Consider the following 22,960-nt stretch of genomic DNA (forward strand, 5'->3'; position numbering starts at 1 on the left):
CTGCAGTGTATGAATGGTGTTACACAATGACACTGTAGTGTATGAATGGTATTACACACTGACACTGCAGTGTATGAATGGTATTACACAATGACACTGCAGTGTATGAATGGTATTACACAATGACACTGCAGTGTATGAATGGTATTACACAATGACACTGCAGTGTATGAATGGTATTACACAATGACACTGCAGTGTATGAATGGTGTTACACAATGACACTGCAGTGTATGAATGGTGTTACACAATGACACTGTCGTGTATGAATGGTATTACACAATGACACTGTCGTGTATGAATGGTATTACACAATGACACTGCAGTGTATGAATGGTATTACACAATGACACTGCAGTGTATGAATGGTATTACACAATGACACTGCAGTGTATGAATGGTGTTACACACTGACACTGTAGTGTATGAATGGTATTACACAATGACACTGCAGTGTATGAATGGTATTACACAATGACACTGCAGTGTATGAATGGTATTACACAATGACACTGCAGTGTATGAATGGTGTTACACAATGACACTGTCGTGTATGAATGGTATTACACACTGACACTGCAGTGTATGAATGGTGTTACACAATGACACTGCAGTGTATGAATGGTATTACACAATGACACTGCAGTGTATGAATGGTATTACACAATGACACTGTCGTGTATGAATGGTATTACACAATGACACTGCCGTGTATGAATGGTATTACACAATGACACTGCAGTGTATGAATGGTATTACACAATGACACTGCAGTGTATGAATGGTATTACACAATGACACTGTCGTGTATGAATGGTATTACACAATGACACTGCAGTGTATGAATGGTATTACACAATGACACTGTCGTGTATGAATGGTATTACACAATGACACTGCAGTGTATGAATGGTGTTACACACTGACACTGTAGTGTATGAATGGTATTACACACTGACACTGTAGTGTATGAATGGTGTTACACACTGACACTGTAGTGTATGAATGGTATTACACAATGACTCTGCAGTGTATGAATGGTATTACACAATGACACTGTCGTGTATGAATGGTATTACACAATGACACTGCAGTGTATGAATGGTGTTACACACTGACACTGTTGTGTATGAATGGTATTACACAATGACACTGTAGTGTATGAATGGTGTTACACACTGACACTGTAGTGTATGAATGGTGTTACACACTGACACTGTCGTGTATGAATGGTATTACACAATGACACTGCAGTGTATGAATGGTGTTACACACTGACACTGTAGTGTATGAATGGTATTACACAATGACACTGTAGTGTATGAATGGTGTTACACACTGACACTGTCGTGTATGAATGGTATTACACACTGACACTGTAGTGTATGAATGGTGTTACACAATGACACTGTAGTGTATGAATGGTGTTACACACTGACACTGCAGTGTATGAATGGTGTTACACACTGACACTGTAGTGTATGAATGGTATTACACAATGACACTGTAGTGTATGAATGGTGTTACACACTGACACTGTAGTGTATGAATGGTGTTACACACTGACACTGCAGTGTATGAATGGTATTACACACTGACACTGTAGTGTATGAATGGTATTACACAATGACACTGTAGTGTATGAATGGTGTTACACACTGACACTGTAGTGTATGAATGGTGTTACACACTGACACTGTAGTGTATGAATGGTATTACACAATGACACTGTAGTGTATGAATGGTGTTACACACTGACACTGTAGTGTATGAATGGTGTTACACACTGACACTGCAGTGTATGAATGGTATTACACACTGACACTGTAGTGTATGAATGGTATTACACAATGACTCTGCAGTGTATGAATGGTATTACACAATGACACTGTCGTGTATGAATGGTATTACACAATGACACTGCAGTGTATGAATGGTGTTACACACTGACACTGTTGTGTATGAATGGTATTACACAATGACACTGTAGTGTATGAATGGTGTTACACACTGACACTGTAGTGTATGAATGGTGTTACACACTGACACTGTAGTGTATGAATGGTATTACACAATGACACTGTAGTGTATGAATGGTGTTACACACTGACACTGTAGTGTATGAATGGTGTTACACACTGACACTGCAGTGTATGAATGGTATTACACAATGACACTGTAGTGTATGAATGGTGTTACACACTGACACTGTAGTGTATGAATGGTGTTACACACTGACACTGCAGTGTATGAATGGTATTACACACTGACACTGCAGTGTATGAATGGTATTACACAATGACACTGCAGTGTATGAATGGTGTTACACAATGACACTGTAGTGTATGAATGGTATTACACACTGACACTGCAGTGTATGAATGGTATTACACAATGACACTGCAGTGTATGAATGGTATTACACAATGACACTGCAGTGTATGAATGGTATTACACAATGACACTGCAGTGTATGAATGGTGTTACACAATGACACTGCAGTGTATGAATGGTGTTACACAATGACACTGTCGTGTATGAATGGTATTACACAATGACACTGTCGTGTATGAATGGTATTACACAATGACACTGCAGTGTATGAATGGTATTACACAATGACACTGCAGTGTATGAATGGTATTACACAATGACACTGCAGTGTATGAATGGTGTTACACACTGACACTGTAGTGTATGAATGGTATTACACAATGACACTGCAGTGTATGAATGGTATTACACAATGACACTGCAGTGTATGAATGGTATTACACAATGACACTGCAGTGTATGAATGGTGTTACACAATGACACTGTCGTGTATGAATGGTATTACACACTGACACTGCAGTGTATGAATGGTGTTACACAATGACACTGCAGTGTATGAATGGTATTACACAATGACACTGCAGTGTATGAATGGTATTACACAATGACACTGTCGTGTATGAATGGTATTACACAATGACACTGCCGTGTATGAATGGTATTACACAATGACACTGCAGTGTATGAATGGTATTACACAATGACACTGCAGTGTATGAATGGTATTACACAATGACACTGTCGTGTATGAATGGTATTACACAATGACACTGCAGTGTATGAATGGTATTACACAATGACACTGTCGTGTATGAATGGTATTACACAATGACACTGCAGTGTATGAATGGTGTTACACACTGACACTGTAGTGTATGAATGGTATTACACACTGACACTGTAGTGTATGAATGGTGTTACACACTGACACTGTAGTGTATGAATGGTATTACACAATGACTCTGCAGTGTATGAATGGTATTACACAATGACACTGTCGTGTATGAATGGTATTACACAATGACACTGCAGTGTATGAATGGTGTTACACACTGACACTGTTGTGTATGAATGGTATTACACAATGACACTGTAGTGTATGAATGGTGTTACACACTGACACTGTAGTGTATGAATGGTGTTACACACTGACACTGTCGTGTATGAATGGTATTACACAATGACACTGCAGTGTATGAATGGTGTTACACACTGACACTGTAGTGTATGAATGGTATTACACAATGACACTGTAGTGTATGAATGGTGTTACACACTGACACTGTCGTGTATGAATGGTATTACACACTGACACTGTAGTGTATGAATGGTGTTACACACTGACACTGCAGTGTATGAATGGTGTTACACACTGACACTGTAGTGTATGAATGGTATTACACAATGACACTGTAGTGTATGAATGGTGTTACACACTGACACTGTAGTGTATGAATGGTGTTACACACTGACACTGCAGTGTATGAATGGTATTACACACTGACACTGTAGTGTATGAATGGTATTACACAATGACACTGTAGTGTATGAATGGTGTTACACACTGACACTGTAGTGTATGAATGGTGTTACACACTGACACTGCAGTGTATGAATGGTGTTACACAATGACACTGTAGTGTATGAATGGTATTTTGTTAGCACATGGCAAAGTAGGCGAAGCTGTTCCATTACAGGCTGTGACTTACCAGGGTCAAGAGGGTGACAGGTCCCGTTTTTCCGACATACTTTAGCAACACTATACGTTGTTTCCATTTCAGACAAGACATTGTTGTACTGGAAAGAGAAATGAATGACTGTTACAAACAATCATTTAGATTCAATAAACAAAATAGCATGAAGCTGCTAAACTGTGGCAACTAAAAGTGCTTCCCTCTGCATTATTCAGTCTTATTCTCTGTCAAAATGCAATCAGTAATTCATATCGAATACTTTATGTGCAATTGGTAATTCACACTGAATAATGTACGGTGGTGCAATCAATAGTACACATTGTATAAGTACAGTGGAATCAGTAATTCACACTCAATATGGTAAGATGCAACTGGTAATTCACACTGAATACTGCATGGTGCAAACATTAATTCAACAGAATACTCTACAGTATAATTGGTAATTTACACTGAATGCTATAGGTTGCAAACAGTGGTCCACATTTAGTGAGCCTGCCGTGGGTACGGTTCCCATATGTCACGTGGGTGGGTGGGCAGCTGCCCTACTGCGGTCAAGCAGCTGGTGGACATTTTGCATACTGGAGGCACGGGGCCCCCTTCAAACATACGGCAGGGACAGGAGGTGAGATGCTGAATATGGTGTCAGCTGACTTTGGAGAAGGTGCTGGCGCCATATTTAAAGGTCTGCGGCACAGTGGCACAGTGGTTAGCACCGCAGCCTCACAGCTCCAGCGACCCGGGTTCAATTCTGGGTACTGCCTGTGTGGAGTTTGCAAGTTCTCCCTGTGTCTGCGTGGGTTTTCTCCGGGTGCTCCGGTTTCCTCCCACAAGCCAAAAGACTTGCAGGTTGATAGGTAAATTGGCCATTATAAATTGCCACTAGTATAGGTAGGTGGTAGGGGAATATAGGGACAGGTGAGGATGTGATAGGAATATAGGATTAGTATAAATTGGTGGTTGATGGTCGGCACAGACTCGGTGGGCTGGAGGGCCTGTTTCAGTGCTGTATCTCTAAAAAAAATACTGCATTCACTCCTGCCTGCTTTAAATGTGTGCCTTCGTAAGTGCCCTCTGCTGCCCCAGGACGACTTCTGCTGCCTGACAGACAAGGAGATAAACCCGAGCCTGCAGCGATCATGGCTGAAGGAAGACACCAGGTGGCCCCACAGTTTAACGATGCCTCCCTCACAATTCTGCTCCAGGCTGCAAGGAAAAGGCGGGAGGTTCTCTTCCCCAGGGATGGCAAAAAGAGGTCCTCTTGCCTGACCAAACAAGCCTGCACGGGGATCACAGAGGAGGTCAGCAGCTAGGGGGTCACACCCCGAACATGGGTACAGTGCTGCACGAGGGTCAATGACCTCCTGCGTTCTGCCAAGGTGATTACTCCTTACCTTTCAGGGCTTGCAAGAGGCAATGTGGAAGGAGTGGGACATGGGAAGTGACACATCACAAAGGCACTGCCAAAGGGGTTTAAACATCACCTCATCCTGACTGATGCATGGCTGTATCTTGGCCACAGGCCACCTTCTTTCACAGCTCACCCCCAATTAACTCCCGAGAACCCAAGGGAGATTGAGCTATATAGGAAACCCCAATCGGGGATGAGAGACTGCCACCAGCAGAACCGTCATGTTAATCTCGCTGTGAAGGATAACGATCTCCCTCTTTCCACTTGCAGGACAAGAGGGCGCATAACAGGTGGGAAACATCACGGACTGGCGGAGGATCCCAGACATCAGGCCTCTCTCCAAGGCTGAGGAGGAGGCACTCGAACAAGCAATGACAAAGGGTGGCTACTCAATAGTGGATGGTGAGACTGGAATCTCCATGCAAGAGAGTGAGGATTGACTCCCATCAACATACCGTTTACTTCTGGAGACCTGCATTATGCATGGTTCGTGTGTCGAGGTCTGCTAATCTCAACCCAGACATGTTTGTGTTCTCTTGTGCAGGTCACCATCTGCAGGAGACCCCAGTGGAAGGGGGACAAAATTACATCTCTGAGAAGGATCAGTAATTGGAGGAAGCACCGTCCCATGACTCTCCTACACCTTCCACCAGTGCTGATACTTTCACCTCGGTGGGTTTCCACGGTTGTAGAATCAGGATCACAATCTGGTGAGAGCACCACACATGCGCCCGAGCAGCTGGCTGAGGTTGAGACAGTCAAGGCCGTTGACAGTCGAAGGACCATGGGTCGGCAGGCCCATGCTCAGCCCTAGGCTGATGACGAGCCACTGCTGTCGACAGTGCAGGACATGCTGGAGTTGCAGAGAGGAGTAAGGCAACATCTGGTGGAGATGCTGGAGTTATGAGCAGCCATGAGCGGACGATGGAGGAGTCCATCCATGCCATGACTGCTACCATGTCCCAGGCAATTGAGCGCATGGCTTCCACCATCGAGAGGTTGGCGACCCTTATGGAGAGTGAGATTCCACAGACCAGGCTTAAAAGTGGATAAATTCCCAGGCCCAGATTAGATGTATCACAGGCTGTTATGTGAGGCAGGGGAGGAGATAGCAGGGCCTCTGACACAAATTTTCAAATCCTTTCTGGCCACCGGAGAGGTGCCAGAGGACTGGAGGACAGGGAATGTGGCGCCATTATTCAAGAAGGGTAGTAGGGAAAAACCAGGTAATTACAGGCCGGTGAGTCTAACATCAGTGGTAGGGAAACTATTGGAAAAAATTCTGAGGGACAGGATTAATCTCCACTTGGAGAGACAGGGATTAATCAGGGATAGTCGGCATGGCTTTGTCAGGGGGAGATCGTGTCTAACAAATTTGATTGCATTTTTTGAGGAGGTGACTAGATGTGTAGATGAGGGTAAAGCAGTTGATGTAGTCTGCATGGACCTCAGTTAGACTTTTGATAAGGTCCCGCATGGGAGATTGGTCACGAAGGTAAGAGCCCATGGGATCCAGGGCAATTTGGCAAATTGGATCCAAAATTGGCTTAGTGGCAGGAGGCAGAGGGTAATGGTCGAGGGTTGTTTTTACAATTGGAAGCCTGTGACTAGTGGTGTACCACAGGGATTGGTGCTGGGACCTTTGCTGTTTGTAGTATACATTAATGATTCAGACGTGAATATAGGAGGTATGATCAGTAAGTTCGCAAATGACACGAAAATTGGTGGTGTCGTAAATAGTGAGGAGGAAAGCCTTAGATTACAGGACGATATAGATGGGCTGGTAAGATGGGCAGAGCAGTGGCAAATGGAGTTTAATCCTGAGAAGTTTGAGGTGATGCATTTTGGGAGGACTAACAAGGCAAGGGAATATAAAATGGATGGTAGTATCCCAGGAAGTACAGAGCGTCAGAGGGACCTTGGTGTACCTGTCCATAGATCACTGAAGGCAGCAGCACAGGTAGATAAGGTGGTTAGGAAGGCATATGGGATACTTGCCTTTATTAGCTGAGGCATAGAATATAAGAACAGGGAGGTTATGATGGAGCTGTATAAAACGCTAGTTAGGCCACAGCTGGAGTACTGTGTACAGTTCTGGGCACCACACTATAGGAAGGATGTGATTGCACTGGAGAGGGTGTAGAGGAGATTCACCAGGATGTTGCCTGGCCTGGAGAATTTCAGCTATGAAGAGAGACTGGATAGGCTTGGGTTGTTTTCCTTAGAGCAGAGAAGGCTGAGGGGGGACCTGAATGACGTATACAAAATTATGAGGGGCATAGATAGGGTTGATAGGAAGAAACTTTTTCCCTTAGCGGAGGTGTCAATATCCTGGGGGCATAGATTTAAGGAAAGGGACAGGAGGTTAAGAGGGGATTTGAGGAAAAGAAACTGATAAAGACTCACTTCAATGAAAGTAGGTTGTTGCATCCTTTCTAGTTGTGTTCTCTGATTTGCACCCAGCTGCAAACAGCACTCGTGCCCATGGAGATCAAATGTTAAGACTTAGATTAGATTAGAGATACAGCACTGAAACAGGCCCTTCGGCCCACCGAGTCTGTGCCGAACATCAACCACCCATTTATACTAATCCTACACTAATCCCATATTCCTACCAAACATCCCCACCTGTTCCTATATTTCCCTACCACCTACCTATACTAGTGACAATTTATAATGGCCAATTTACCTATCAACCTGCAAGTCTTTTGGCTTGTGGGAGGAAACCGGAGCACCCGGAGAAAACCCACGCAGACACAGGGAGAACTTGCAAACTCCACACAGGCAGTACCCGGAATCGAACCCAGGTCCCTGGAGCTGTGAGGCTGCGGTGCTAACCACTGCGCCACTGTGCCGCCCTAATGAGGGCTGTGGTTACACTGACATTCCACTAAGAGGAAGGGTGAGGTCAGCAGGTCACAATTAAGGCAGAATGGAATAATGACTGTTACACAATGATCATTAATTACTTGAACAAAATAACTTTTTATTAATCATTACATCTCAGATAGCAGACACCCGTGAATCCCAGGGGGTGGTTGGAATCTGGAACACACTGCCTGAAGGGGAGGCAGGAACCCTCACAACATTTAAGAAGTATTTAGATGAGCACTTGAAATGCCATAGCATACAAGGCTACAGGCCAAGTGCTGGAAAATGGAATTAGAATAGATAGGTGTTTGATGGCTGGCACAGACACGATGGGCTGAAGGGCCTATTTCTGCGCTGTATAACTCTATGACTCTATGATCTGCACACCATCGTCTTGGCCATGAGCAGCAGTGGCAAGGTGAGAGAAGGACAACGCGCCTAGAATCTTCTCCCGCTCCTCATCCTTCTCTGATGAACAGGGAGGTTCAAGCAAGCCTTGAAAGGGAGAAGGAGAGGCTGACCTCCATAGCTGGAGGCTCCCCTCAGGATGCTCTGAGTGTGGACAGCGGTTCCTCAGCCCCTCCGCCAGTCAGCCCAGCTCCAGCAGCTGCGATGCCTGAGGAAAGTTCTGCACCAGTGCAGGAAACCCTCAGGCAGTCGGGGCCTTCCAGGCCTCAGGCAGCTAGAGGACAGCCGCCAAAGTCATCCCAGACCAAAGGGCAGCCTGATCAGCAGCCTCCCTCCAGCCCAGCCGCTGGCACTAGGATCACACCGTGTTGGAGCACTCGCAAACATTTTAAGAAAACCATCTAGCCACCCCCTAGGATTCACGGGTGTCTGCCATCTGACATGTAATGATTAATAAAAAGTTATTTTGTTCAAGTAATTAATGATCATTGTGAAACAGTCATTATTCCATTCTGCCTTAATTGTGACCTGCTGACCTCACCCTTCCTCTTAGTGGAATGTCAGTGTAACCACAGCCCTCATTAACATTTGATCTCCATGGGTTGTTTCTATCTGGGGGCAAGTCAGGGAAGACAACTGGAAAGGAGACAACAATCTACTTTCATTGAGGTGAGTCTTTATTGGTTTCTCTGTGAGTGGGCATCAGGTGAATAGGAGATTGTCTCATGCCTCCTTGGCACATCACTCAATCTGCTTGGCCTCTGATCTAAGGGCTTCAATATCCAGTGATGCTTCCTCCTCTCCTTCCTCTGGGTTCTTCTCATCGGTGGAGGAGTGGTGCTCAGGCATCTTATTATCATGCAAGGTCTTCTCCCTCTGCAGTGCTAGATTATGCAGCGCACAGCAGACCATCACGATACCTGAAACACTCATTGGAGCATTCCGCAGGGCTTCCCCAGATCGATTGAGACAACGGAATCTCACCTGCCCAGAGACTTGCTCGATGGTCACTCGGGTGGAACACAGGAACATAAGAACATAGGAGCAGGCGTAGGCCATTCAGCCCCTCGAGCCTGTCCCGCCATTCGATGAGATCATGGCTGATCCACGGCCTAACTCCATATACCTACCTTTGGCCCATATCCCTTAATATCTTTGCTTAACAAAAATCTATCTATCTGAGATTTAAAATTAACAACTGTTCTAGCTTCAACTGCTGTTTGTGGGAGAGAGTTCCAAACCTCTACCACCCTTTGCGTGAAGAAGTGCTTCCTAACATCTCTCCTGAATGGTCTGGTCCTAATTTTTAGACTATGCCCCCTAGTTTTAGAGTTTCCAAAGCCATGGCAGGTGTTGTACCTCTTCTCCACTGTATTGTGAAGGTTCCTCACAGACATCGGTAGCCATGTCTTCAGTGGATACCCCTTGTCCTGAGAATACATCCCTGAAGGCAAGCGGGGGCCCTGAAAAGCTGTGGCATCTGGGACTGTTGAAGTGTGCAGACATCGTGGCTGCTTCCCGAGAAGCGGGCACACACCTGCAGGAAACGTTTTTGGTGGTTGTGGACCAGTTGAACGTTGATGGAATGGAAGCCCTTCCTGTCGACGAAGGCAGCTCGCTGGTCTGTGGGAGACTTGATGGCCACATGCATATGATCGATCACATCTTGCACCCAGGGAAATCCAGCAACGGCCCCAAATCTGATCGTCCTCTCAACCTGACTGTCAGGGTCAGTTCGATAGCGCACATAGTCACCAGTCCTCTTGAACAAGGCATTGGTTACCTCCTTGATGCAGCGGTGGGCTGCTGCCTGTGAGACCCCACACATGTCCCCAGTGGATCCTTGAAAAGATTTAGATGCGTAAAAGTTCAGAGCCACTGTGATCTTTAGGGCCACTGGCATAGGATGACCCCCAAATCCCTTGGGCTGTAACTCGTCCTGCAGCAGGGCGCATAAGTCGGTGACAGCCTCCCTGGAGAACCGTAGTCTTCACTGACAATGCTACTCAGACATTTGGAGGTAGCTGATCGGAGTCCAGTATACTCTCTGCACAGGTGGGCCCTTCTTGGCATGGCTGTCTGCTATCGCTCTTGTCATGGTGTTGCATGGGCAAGCGCAGCTTGCTATAGCTTGGCCCTCCCTCTGACAGAGGCGCTGCATCATTCCATGGGGGTCTACAAAGACAGGGTGTATGAAACTCATGCCAGCTGACCAGTGGGCCTAATGAGCACTGTCGAGGCAGAAACGACCCTGTCTTGCCAACTGAGCTTTTGACACTTCTCCAGGCAGACTGCCTGAAGACCCTCAATGCCCAGCGTTGCTGATAGCCAACCCTCTCATCCAGCAGTACGGACGACCAAACATCTCACACAACAGTTTGGAAACCCAGTACAGCCACCCAAACCCAGGACCCCATGTAGAGCAATCGAGAACCAGAACCCCATGTCAGAGACCCCGAAACCCCAACCCTCCGTCAGAGACCCTGAGTCACCGACCCCCTGTCACAGACCTCGAGAACCCGATACTGCCTGCAGAACACACAGCAACACATTTTGACAATGGCCTCCACACCCCCTCTCTTCCCCGATGCAGCAATGCTCAGGGCTGGCTCCCATCGCGACACTGAAGCCTCTCACCTCGGTGTCGCCAGGTTTTAACAGCCGTAAACCCGAAGGCAAGTGAGTGCCTCCCATGGTCCACGAAATCACAAGCCAACAATTAAACTGAGGCGGATTCAATGCAAATTTATGACAATCATCTGCACAGCAATTTAAAGGAGATTCCCATCGCGTCGGGGTGGCAATGCCACCTTGGTGCTTTCCTGCCTCTGATTTAATCGGGATCCGACATCATGATGCCAGATTTCAGGGCGGACCGTTCCGAAGTGATTCTCCATTGCCCCCACGCCACCAATCCCGCATTAACCGGTCGCATTAAGTTCTGCCCAGCAATTCAGTCTGAGTACTGTATAGCGTGATGAGTAATTCAGTCTGAGTACTGTATAGCGTGATCAGTAATTCAGTCTGAGTACTGTATAGCGTGATCAGTAATACAGTCTGAGTACTGTATAGCGTGATGAGTAATTCAGTCTGAGTACTGTATAGCGTGATGAGTAATTCAGTCTGAATACTGTATAGCGTGATGAGTAATTCAGTCTGAGTACTGTATAGCGTGATGAGTAATTCAGTCTGAGTACTGTATAGCGTGATCAGTAATTCAGTCTGAGTACTGTATAGCGTGATGAGTAATTCAGTCTGAGTACTGTATAGCGTGATGAGTAATTCAGTCTGAGTACTGTATAGCGTGATGAGTAATTCAGTCTGAGTGCTGTATAGCGTGATGAGTAATTCAGTCTGAGTGCTGTATAGCGTGATGAGTAATTCAGTCTGAGTGCTGTATAGCGTGATGAGTAATTCAGTCTGAGTACTGTATAGCGTGATCAGTAATTCAGTCTGAGTACTGTATAGCGTGATCGGTAATTCAGTCTGAGTACTGTATAGCGTGATCAGTAATTCAGTCTGAGTACGGTATAGCGTGATCAGTAATTCAGTCTGAGTACTGTATAGCGTGATCAGTAATTCAGTCTGAGTACGGTATAGCGTGATCAGTAATTCAGTCTGAGTACTGTATCGCGTGATCAGTAATTCAGTCTGAGTACTGTATAGCGTGATCAGTAATTCAGTCTGAGTACGGTATAGCGTGATCAGTAATTCAGTCTGAGTACTGTATAGCGTGATCAGTAATTCAGTCTGAGTACTGTATAGCGTGATCAGTAATTCAGTCTGAGTACGGTATAGCGTGATCAGTAATTCAGTCTGAGTACTGTATAGCGTGATCAGTAATTCAGTCTGAGTACTGTATAGCGTGATCAGTAATTCAGTCTGAGTACGGTATAGCGTGATCAGTAATTCAGTCTGAGTACTGTATAGCGTGATCAGTAATTCAGTCTGAGTACTGTATAGCGTGATCAGTAATTCAGTCTGAGTACTGCATAGCGTGATCAGTAATTCAGTCTGAGTACTGTATAGCGTGATCAGTAATTCAGTCTGAGTACTGTATAGCGTGATCAGTAATTCAGTCTGAGTACTGCATAGCGTGATCAGTAATTCAGTCTGAGTACGGTATAGCGTGATCAGTAATTCAGTCTGAGTACTGTATAGCGTGATGGGTAATTCAGTCTGAGTACTGTATAGCGTGATCAGTAATTCAGTCTGAGTACGGTATAGCGTGATCAGTAATTCAGTCTGAGTACTGTATAGCGTGATGGGTAATTCAGTCTGAGTACTGTATAGCGTGATGGGTAATTCAGTCTGAGTACTGTATAGCGTGATCAGTAATTCAGTCTGAGTACTGTATAGCGTGATGAGTAATTCAGTCTGAGTACTGTATAGCGTGATGGGTAATTCAGTCTGAGTTCTGTATAGCGTGATGGGTAATTCAGTCTGAGTACTGTATAGCGTGATGGGTAATTCAGTCTGAGTACTGTATAGCGTGATCAGTAATTCACTCTGAGTACTGTATAGCGTGATGGGTAATTCAGTCTGAGTTCTGTATAGCGTGATGAGTAATTCAGTCTGAGTGCTGTATAGCGTGATGAGTAATTCAGTCTGAGTGCTGTATAGCGTGATGAGTAATTCAGTCTGAGTGCTGTATAGCGTGATGAGTAATTCAGTCTGAGTGCTGTATAGCGTGATGAGTAATTCAGTCTGAGTGCTGTATAGCGTGATGAGTAATTCAGTCTGAGTACTGTATAGCGTGATGAGTAATTCAGTCTGAGTACTGTATAGCGTGATCAGTAATTCAGTCTGAGTTCTGTATAGCGTGATGGGTAATTCAGTCTGAGTGCTGTATAGCGTGATGAGTAATTCAGTCTGAGTACTGTATAGCGTGATGGGTAATTCAGTCTGAGTGCTGTATAGCGTGATGAGTAATTCAGTCTGAGTGCTGTATAGCGTGATGAGTAATTCAGTCTGAGTGCTGTATAGCGTGATGAGTAATTCAGTCTGAGTACTGTATAGCGTGATGAGTAATTCAGTCTGAGTACTGTATAGCGTGATGAGTAATTCAGTCTGAGTACTGTATAGCGTGATCAGTAATTCAGTCTGAGTACGGTATAGCGTGATCAGTAATTCAGTCTGAGTACTGTATAGCGTGATCAGTAATTCAGTCTGAGTACTGTATAGCGTGATCAGTAATTCAGTCTGAGTACGGTATAGCGTGATCAGTAATTCAGTCTGAGTACTGTATAGCGTGATCAGTAATTCAGTCTGAGTACTGTATAGCGTGATCAGTAATTCAGTCTGAGTACTGTATAGCGTGATCAGTAATTCAGTCTGAGTACTGTATAGCGTGATCAGTAATTCAGTCTGAGTACTGCATAGCGTGATCAGTAATTCAGTCTGAGTACTGTATAGCGTGATCAGTAATTCAGTCTGAGTACTGTATAGCGTGATCAGTAATTCAGTCTGAGTACTGCATAGCGTGATCAGTAATTCAGTCTGAGTACGGTATAGCGTGATCAGTAATTCAGTCTGAGTACTGTATAGCGTGATGGGTAATTCAGTCTGAGTACTGTATAGCGTGATCAGTAATTCAGTCTGAGTACGGTATAGCGTGATCAGTAATTCAGTCTGAGTACTGTATAGCGTGATGGGTAATTCAGTCTGAGTACTGTATAGCGTGATGGGTAATTCAGTCTGAGTACTGTATAGCGTGATCAGTAATTCAGTCTGAGTACGGTATAGCGTGATCAGTAATTCAGTCTGAGTACTGTATAGCGTGATGGGTAATTCAGTCTGAGTACTGTATAGCGTGATGGGTAATTCAGTCTGAGTACTGTATAGCGTGATGGGTAATTCAGTCTGAGTACTGTATAGCGTGATCAGTAATTCAGTCTGAGTACTGTATAGCGTGATCAGTAATTCAGTCTGAGTACTGTATAGCGTGATGGGTAATTCAGTCTGAGTTCTGTATAGCGTGATGAGTAATTCAGTCTGAGTGCTGTATAGCGTGATGAGTAATTCAGTCTGAGTGCTGTATAGCGTGATGAGTAATTCAGTCTGAGTGCTGTATAGCGTGATGAGTAATTCAGTCTGAGTGCTGTATAGCGTGATGAGTAATTCAGTCTGAGTGCTGTATAGCGTGATGAGTAATTCAGTCTGAGTACTGTATAGCGTGATGAGTAATTCAGTCTGAGTACTGTATAGCGTGATCAGTAATTCAGTCTGAGTACGGTATAGCGTGATCAGTAATTCAGTCTGAGTACTGTATAGCGTGATCAGTAATTCAGTCTGAGTACGGTATAGCGTGATCAGTAATTCAGTCTGAGTACTGTATAGCGTGATCAGTAATTCAGTCTGAGTACTGTATAGCGTGATCAGTAATTCAGTCTGAGTACTGCATAGCGTGATCAGTAATTCAGTCTGAGTACTGTATAGCGTGATCAGTAATTCAGTCTGAGTACTGTATAGCGTGATCAGTAATTCAGTCTGAGTACTGCATAGCGTGATCAGTAATTCAGTCTGAGTACGGTATAGCGTGATCAGTAATTCAGTCTGAGTACTGTATAGCGTGATGGGTAATTCAGTCTGAGTACTGTATAGCGTGATCAGTAATTCAGTCTGAGTACGGTATAGCGTGATCAGTAATTCAGTCTGAGTACTGTATAGCGTGATGGGTAATTCAGTCTGAGTACTGTATAGCGTGATGGGTAATTCAGTCTGAGTACTGTATAGCGTGATCAGTAATTCAGTCTGAGTACTGTATAGCGTGATCAGTAATTCAGTCTGAGTACTGTATAGCGTGATGGGTAATTCAGTCTGAGTTCTGTATAGCGTGATGGGTAATTCAGTCTGAGTACTGTATAGCGTGATGGGTAATTCAGTCTGAGTACTGTATAGCGTGATCAGTAATTCAGTCTGAGTACTGTATAGCGTGATGGGTAATTCAGTCTGAGTTCTGTATAGCGTGATGAGTAATTCAGTCTGAGTGCTGTATAGCGTGATGAGTAATTCAGTCTGAGTGCTGTATAGCGTGATGAGTAATTCAGTCTGAGTGCTGTATAGCGTGATGAGTAATTCAGTCTGAGTGCTGTATAGCGTGATGAGTAATTCAGTCTGAGTGCTGTATAGCGTGATGAGTAATTCAGTCTGAATACTGTATAGCGTGATGAGTAATTCAGTCTGAGTACTGCATAGCGTGATCAGTAATTCAGTCTGAGTACGGTATAGCGTGATCAGTAATTCAGTCTGAGTACTGTATAGCGTGATGGGTAATTCAGTCTGAGTACTGTATAGCGTGATCAGTAATTCAGTCTGAGTACGGTATAGCGTGATCAGTAATTCAGTCTGAGTACTGTATAGCGTGATGGGTAATTCAGTCTGAGTACTGTATAGCGTGATGGGTAATTCAGTCTGAGTACTGTATAGCGTGATCAGTAATTCAGTCTGAGTACGGTATAGCGTGATCAGTAATTCAGTCTGAGTACTGTATAGCGTGATGGGTAATTCAGTCTTAGTACTGTATAGCGTGATGGGTAATTCAGTCTGAGTACTGTATAGCGTGATGGGTAATTCAGTCTGAGTACTGTATAGCGTGATCAGTAATTCAGTCTGAGTACTGTATAGCATGATCAGTAATTCAGTCTGAGTACTGTATAGCGTGATGGGTAATTCAGTCTGAGTTCTGTATAGCGTGATGAGTAATTCAGTCTGAGTGCTGTATAGCGTGATGAGTAATTCAGTCTGAGTGCTGTATAGCGTGATGAGTAATTCAGTCTGAGTGCTGTATAGCGTGATGAGTAATTCAGTCTGAGTGCTGTATAGCGTGATGAGTAATTCAGTCTGAGTGCTGTATAGCGTGATGAGTAATTCAGTCTGAGTACTGTATAGCGTGATCAGTAATTCAGTCTGAGTACGGTATAGCGTGATCAGTAATTCAGTCTGAGTACTGTATAGCGTGATCAGTAATTCAGTCTGAGTACGGTATAGCGTGATCAGTAATTCAGTCTGAGTACTGTATAGCGTGATCAGTAATTCAGTCTGAGTACTGTATAGCGTGATCAGTAATTCAGTCTGAGTACTGCATAGCGTGATCAGTAATTCAGTGTGAGTACTGTATAGCGTGATCAGTAATTCAGTCTGAGTACTGTATAGCGTGATCAGTAATTCAGTCTGAGTACTGCATAGCGTGATCAGTAATTCAGTCTGAGTACGGTATAGCGTGATCAGTAATTCAGTCTGAGTACTGTATAGCGTGATGGGTAATTCAGTCTGAGTACTGTATAGCGTGATCAGTAATTCAGTCTGAGTACGGTATAGCGTGATCAGTAAGTCAGTCTGAGTACTGTATAGCGTGATGGGTAATTCAGTCTGAGTACTGTATAGCGTGATGGGTAATTCAGTCTGAGTACTGTATAGCGTGATCAGTAATTCAGTCTGAGTACTGTATAGCGTGATCAGTAATTCAGTCTGAGTACTGTATAGCGTGATGGGTAATTCAGTCTGAGTTCTGTATAGCGTGATGGGTAATTCAGTCTGAGTACTGTATAGCGTGATGGGTAATTCAGTCTGAGTACTGTATAGCGTGATCAGTAATTCAGTCTGAGTACTGTATAGCGTGATGGGTAATTCAGTCTGAGTTCTGTATAGCGTGATGAGTAATTCAGTCTGAGTGCTGTATAGCGTGATGAGTAATTCAGTCTGAGTGCTGTATAGCGTGATGAGTAATTCAGTCTGAGTGCTGTATAGCGTGATGAGTAATTCAGTCTGAGTGCTGTATAGCGTGATGAGTAATTCAGTCTGAGTGCTGTATAGCGTGATGAGTAATTCAGTCTGAGTACTGTATAGCGTGATGAGTAATTCAGTCTGAGTACTGTATAGCGTGATCAGTAATTCAGTCTGAGTTCTGTATAGCGTGATGGGTAATTCAGTCTGAGTGCTGTATAGCGTGATGAGTAATTCAGTCTGAGTACTGTATAGCGTGATGGGTAATTCAGTCTGAGTGCTGTATAGCGTGATGAGTAATTCAGTCTGAGTGCTGTATAGCGTGATGAGTAATTCAGTCTGAGTGCTGTATAGCGTGATGAGTAATTCAGTCTGAGTACTGTATAGCGTGATGAGTAATTCAGTCTGAGTACTGTATAGCGTGATCAGTAATTCAGTCTGAGTACTGTATAGCGTGATCAGTAATTCAGTCTGAGTACTGTATAGCGTGATCAGTAATTCAGTCTGAGTACGGTATAGCGTGATCAGTAATTCAGTCTGAGTACTGTATAGCGTGATCAGTAATTCAGTCTGAGTACTGTATAGCGTGATCAGTAATTCAGTCTGAGTACGGTATAGCGTGATCAGTAATTCAGTCTGAGTACTGTATAGCGTGATCAGTAATTCAGTCTGAGTACTGTATAGCGTGATCAGTAATTCAGTCTGAGTACGGTATAGCGTGATCAGTAATTCAGTCTGAGTACTGTATAGCGTGATCAGTAATTCAGTCTGAGTACTGTATAGCGTGATCAGTAATTCAGTCTGAGTACTGCATAGCGTGATCAGTAATTCAGTCTGAGTACTGTATAGCGTGATCAGTAATTCAGTCTGAGTACTGTATAGCGTGATCAGTAATTCAGTCTGAGTACTGCATAGCGTGATCAGTAATTCAGTCTGAGTACGGTATAGCGTGATCAGTAATTCAGTCTGAGTACTGTATAGCGTGATGGGTAATTCAGTCTGAGTACTGTATAGCGTGATCAGTAATTCAGTCTGAGTACGGTATAGCGTGATCAGTAATTCAGTCTGAGTACTGTATAGCGTGATGGGTAATTCAGTCTGAGTACTGTATAGCGTGATGGGTAATTCAGTCTGAGTACTGTATAGCGTGATCAGTAATTCAGTCTGAGTACGGTATAGCGTGATCAGTAATTCAGTCTGAGTACTGTATAGCGTGATGGGTAATTCAGTCTGAGTACTGTATAGCGTGATGGGTAATTCAGTCTGAGTACTGTATAGCGTGATGGGTAATTCAGTCTGAGTACTGTATAGCGTGATCAGTAATTCAGTCTGAGTACTGTATAGCGTGATCAGTAATTCAGTGTGAGTACTGTATAGCGTGATGGGTAATTCAGTCTGAGTTCTGTATAGCGTGATGAGTAATTCAGTCTGAGTGCTGTATAGCGTGATGAGTAATTCAGTCTGAGTGCTGTATAGCGTGATGAGTAATTCAGTCTGAGTGCTGTATAGCGTGATGAGTAATTCAGTCTGAGTGCTGTATAGCGTGATGAGTAATTCAGTCTGAGTGCTGTATAGCGTGATGAGTAATTCAGTCTGAGTACTGTATAGCGTGATGAGTAATTCAGTCTGAGTACTGTATAGCGTGATCAGTAATTCAGTCTGAGTTCTGTATAGCGTGATGGGTAATTCAGTCTGAGTGCTGTATAGCGTGATGAGTAATTCAGTCTGAGTGCTGTATAGCGTGATGAGTAATTCAGTCTGAGTGCTGTATAGCGTGATGAGTAATTCAGTCTGAGTACTGTATAGCGTGATGAGTAATTCAGTCTGAGTACTGTATAGCGTGATCAGTAATTCAGTCTGAGTACTGTATAGCGTGATCAGTAATTCAGTCTGAGTACTGTATAGCGTGATCAGTAATTCAGTCTGAGTACGGTATAGCGTGATCAGTAATTCAGTCTGAGTACTGTATAGCGTGATCAGTAATTCAGTCTGAGTACGGTATAGCGTGATCAGTAATTCAGTCTGAGTACTGTATAGCGTGATCAGTAATTCAGTCTGAGTACTGTATAGCGTGATCAGTAATTCAGTCTGAGTACGGTATAGCGTGATCAGTAATTCAGTCTGAGTACTGTATAGCGTGATCAGTAATTCAGTCTGAGTACTGTATAGCGTGATCAGTAATTCAGTCTGAGTACTGCATAGCGTGATCAGTAATTCAGTCTGAGTACTGTATAGCGTGATCAGTAATTCAGTCTGAGTACTGTATAGCGTGATCAGTAATTCAGTCTGAGTACTGCATAGCGTGATCAGTAATTCAGTCTGAGTACGGTATAGCGTGATCAGTAATTCAGTCTGAGTACTGTATAGCGTGATGGGTAATTCAGTCTGAGTACTGTATAGCGTGATCAGTAATTCAGTCTGAGTACGGTATAGCGTGATCAGTAATTCAGTCTGAGTACTGTATAGCGTGATGGGTAATTCAGTCTGAGTACTGTATAGCGTGATGGGTAATTCAGTCTGAGTACTGTATAGCGTGATCGGTAATTCAGTCTGAGTACGGTATAGCGTGATGGGTAATTCAGTCTGAGTACTGTATAGCGTGATGGGTAATTCAGTCTGAGTACTGTATAGCGTGATCAGTAATTCAGTCTGAGTACTGTATAGCGTGATCAGAAATTCAGTCTGAGTACTGTATAGCGTGATGGGTAATTCAGTCTGAGTTCTGTATAGCGTGATGGGTAATTCAGTCTGAGTACTGTATAGCGTGATGGGTAATTCAGTCTGAGTACTGTATAGCGTGATCAGTAATTCAGTCTGAGTACTGTATAGCGTGATGGGTAATTCAGTCTGAGTTCTGTATAGCGTGATGAGTAATTCAGTCTGAGTGCTGTATAGCGTGATGAGTAATTCAGTCTGAGTGCTGTATAGCGTGATGAGTAATTCAGTCTGAGTGCTGTATAGCGTGATGAGTAATTCAGTCTGAGTGCTGTATAGCGTGATGAGTAATTCAGTCTGAGTGCTGTATAGCGTGATGAGTAAATCAGTCTGAGTACTGTATAGCTTGATGAGTAATTCAGTCTGAGTACTGTATAGCGTGATGAGTAATTCAGTCTGAGTACTGTATAGCGTGATCAGTAATTCAGTCTGAGTGCTGTATAGCGTGATGAGTAATTCAGTCTGAGTGCTGTATAGCGTGATGAGTAATTCAGTCTGAGTGCTGTATAGCGTGATGAGTAATTCAGTCTGAGTACTGTACAGCGTGATGGGTAATTCAGTCTGAGTGCTGTATAGCGTGATGAGTAATTCAGTCTGAGTACTGTATAGCGTGATGGGTAATTCAGTCTGAGTGCTGTATAGCGTGATGAGTAATTCAGTCTGAGTGCTGTATAGCGTGATGAGTAATTCAGTCTGAGTGCTGTATAGCGTGATGAGTAATTCAGTCTGAGTACTGTATAGCGTGATGAGTAATTCAGTCTGGGTACTGTATAGCGTGATCAGTAATTCAGTCTGAGTACTGTATAGCGTGATCGGTAATTCAGTCTGAGTACGGTATAGCGTGATCAGTAATTCAGTCTGAGTACTGTATAGCGTGATCAGTAATTCAGTCTGAGTACGGTATAGCGTGATCAGTAATTCAGTCTGAGTACTGTATAGCGTGATCAGTAATTCAGTCTGAGTACTGTATAGCGTGATCAGTAATTCAGTCTGAGTACTGCATAGCGTGATCAGTAATTCAGTCTGAGTACTGCATAGCGTGATCAGTAATTCAGTCTGAGTACTGTATAGCGTGATCAGTAATTCAGTCTGAGTACTGCATAGCGTGATCAGTAATTCAGTCTGAGTACTGCATAGCGTGATCGGTAATTCAGTCTGAGTACTGTATAGCGTGATCAGTAATTCAGTCTGAGTACTGCATAGCGTGATCGGTAATTCAGTCTGAGTACTGTATAGCGTGATCAGTAATTCAGTCTGAGTACTGTATAGCGTGATCAGTAATTCAGTCTGAGTACTGTATAGCGTGATCAGTAATTCAGTCTGAGTACGGTATAGCGTGATCAGTAATTCAGTCTGAGTACTGTATAGCGTGTTCAGTAATTCAGTCTGAGTACGGTATAGCGTGATCAGTAATTCAGTCTGAGTACTGTATAGCGTGATCAGTAATTCAGTCTGAGTACGGTATAGCGTGATCAGTAATTCAGTCTGAGTACTGTATAGCGTGATCAGTAATTCAGTCTGAGTACTGTATAGCGTGATCAGTAATTCAGTCTGAGTACGGTATAGCGTGATCAGTAATTCAGTCTGAGTACTGCATAGCGTGATCGGTAATTCAGTCTGAGTACTGTATAGCGTGATCAGTAATTCAGTCTGAGTACTGTATAGCGTGATCAGTAATTCAGTCTGAGTACGGTATAGCGTGATCAGTAATTCAGTCTGAGTACTGTATAGCGTGATGGGTAATTCAGTCTGAGTACTGTATAGCGTGATGGGTAATTCAGTCTGAGTACTGTATAGCGTGATCAGTAATTCAGTCTGAGTACTGTATAGCGTGATCAGTAATTCAGTCTGAGTACTGTATAGCGTGATGGGTAATTCAGTCTGAGTTCTGTATAGCGTAATCAGTAATTCAGTCTGAGTACTGTATAGCGTGATGGGTAATTCAGTCTGAGTACTGTATAGCGTGATCAGTAATTCAGTCTGAGTACTGTATAGCGTGTTGGGTAATTCAGTCTGAGTTCTGTATAGCGTAATCAGTAATTCAGTCTGAGTACTGTATAGCGTGATGGGTAATTCAGTCTGAGTTCTGTATAGCGTAATCAGTAATTCAGTCTGAGTACTGTATAGTGTGATCAGTAATTCAGTCTGAGTACTGTATAGCGTGATGGGTAATTCAGTCTGAGTTCTGTATAGCGTAATCAGTAATTCAGTCTGAGTACTGTATAGCGTGATCAGTAATTCAGTCTGAGTACTGTATAGCGTGATGGGTAATTCAGTCTGAGTTCTGTATAGCGTAATCAGTAATTCAGTCTGAGTACTGTATAGCGTGATCAGTAATTCAGTCTGAGTACTGTATAGCGTGATGGGTAATTCAGTCTGAGTACTGTATAGCGTGATCAGTAATTCAGTCTGAGTACTGTATAGCGTGATGGGTAATTCAGTCTGAGTTCTGTATAGCGTAATCAGTAATTCAGTCTGAGTACTGTATAGCGTGATCAGTAATTCAGTCTGAGTACTGTATAGCGTGATCAGTAATTCAGTCTGAGTACTGTATAGCGTGATGGGTAATTCAGTCTGAGTTCTGTATAGCGTAATCAGTAATTCAGTCTGAGTACTGTATAGCGTGATCAGTAATTCAGTCTGAGTACTGTATAGCGTGATGGGTAATTCAGTCTGAGTACTGTATAGCGTGATCAGTAATTCAGTCTGAGTACGGTATAGCGTGATGGGTAATTCAGTCTGAGTACTGTATAGCGTGATGGGTAATTCAGTCTGAGTGCTGTATAGCGTGATGAGTAATTCAGTC

General features: G+C 43.5%; 1 protein-coding gene across 1 annotated transcript in view; it reads right to left on the reverse strand.

Moving 5' to 3' along the window:
* ace (angiotensin I converting enzyme (peptidyl-dipeptidase A) 1) overlaps positions 1 to 22,960 on the reverse strand; it is a 642,116-nt gene that overhangs the window by 337,822 nt on the left and 281,334 nt on the right. The window contains exon 15 of the mRNA XM_068013141.1: positions 4,044 to 4,131. Coding sequence (XP_067869242.1) covers positions 4,044 to 4,131 — 88 coding nt within the window. The remainder of the gene's footprint in view (positions 1 to 4,043; positions 4,132 to 22,960) is intronic.

The sequence above is a fragment of the Heterodontus francisci genome, chromosome 33 (assembly GCF_036365525.1).
Source record: "Heterodontus francisci isolate sHetFra1 chromosome 33, sHetFra1.hap1, whole genome shotgun sequence".
Lineage (NCBI taxonomy): Eukaryota > Metazoa > Chordata > Chondrichthyes > Heterodontiformes > Heterodontidae > Heterodontus > Heterodontus francisci.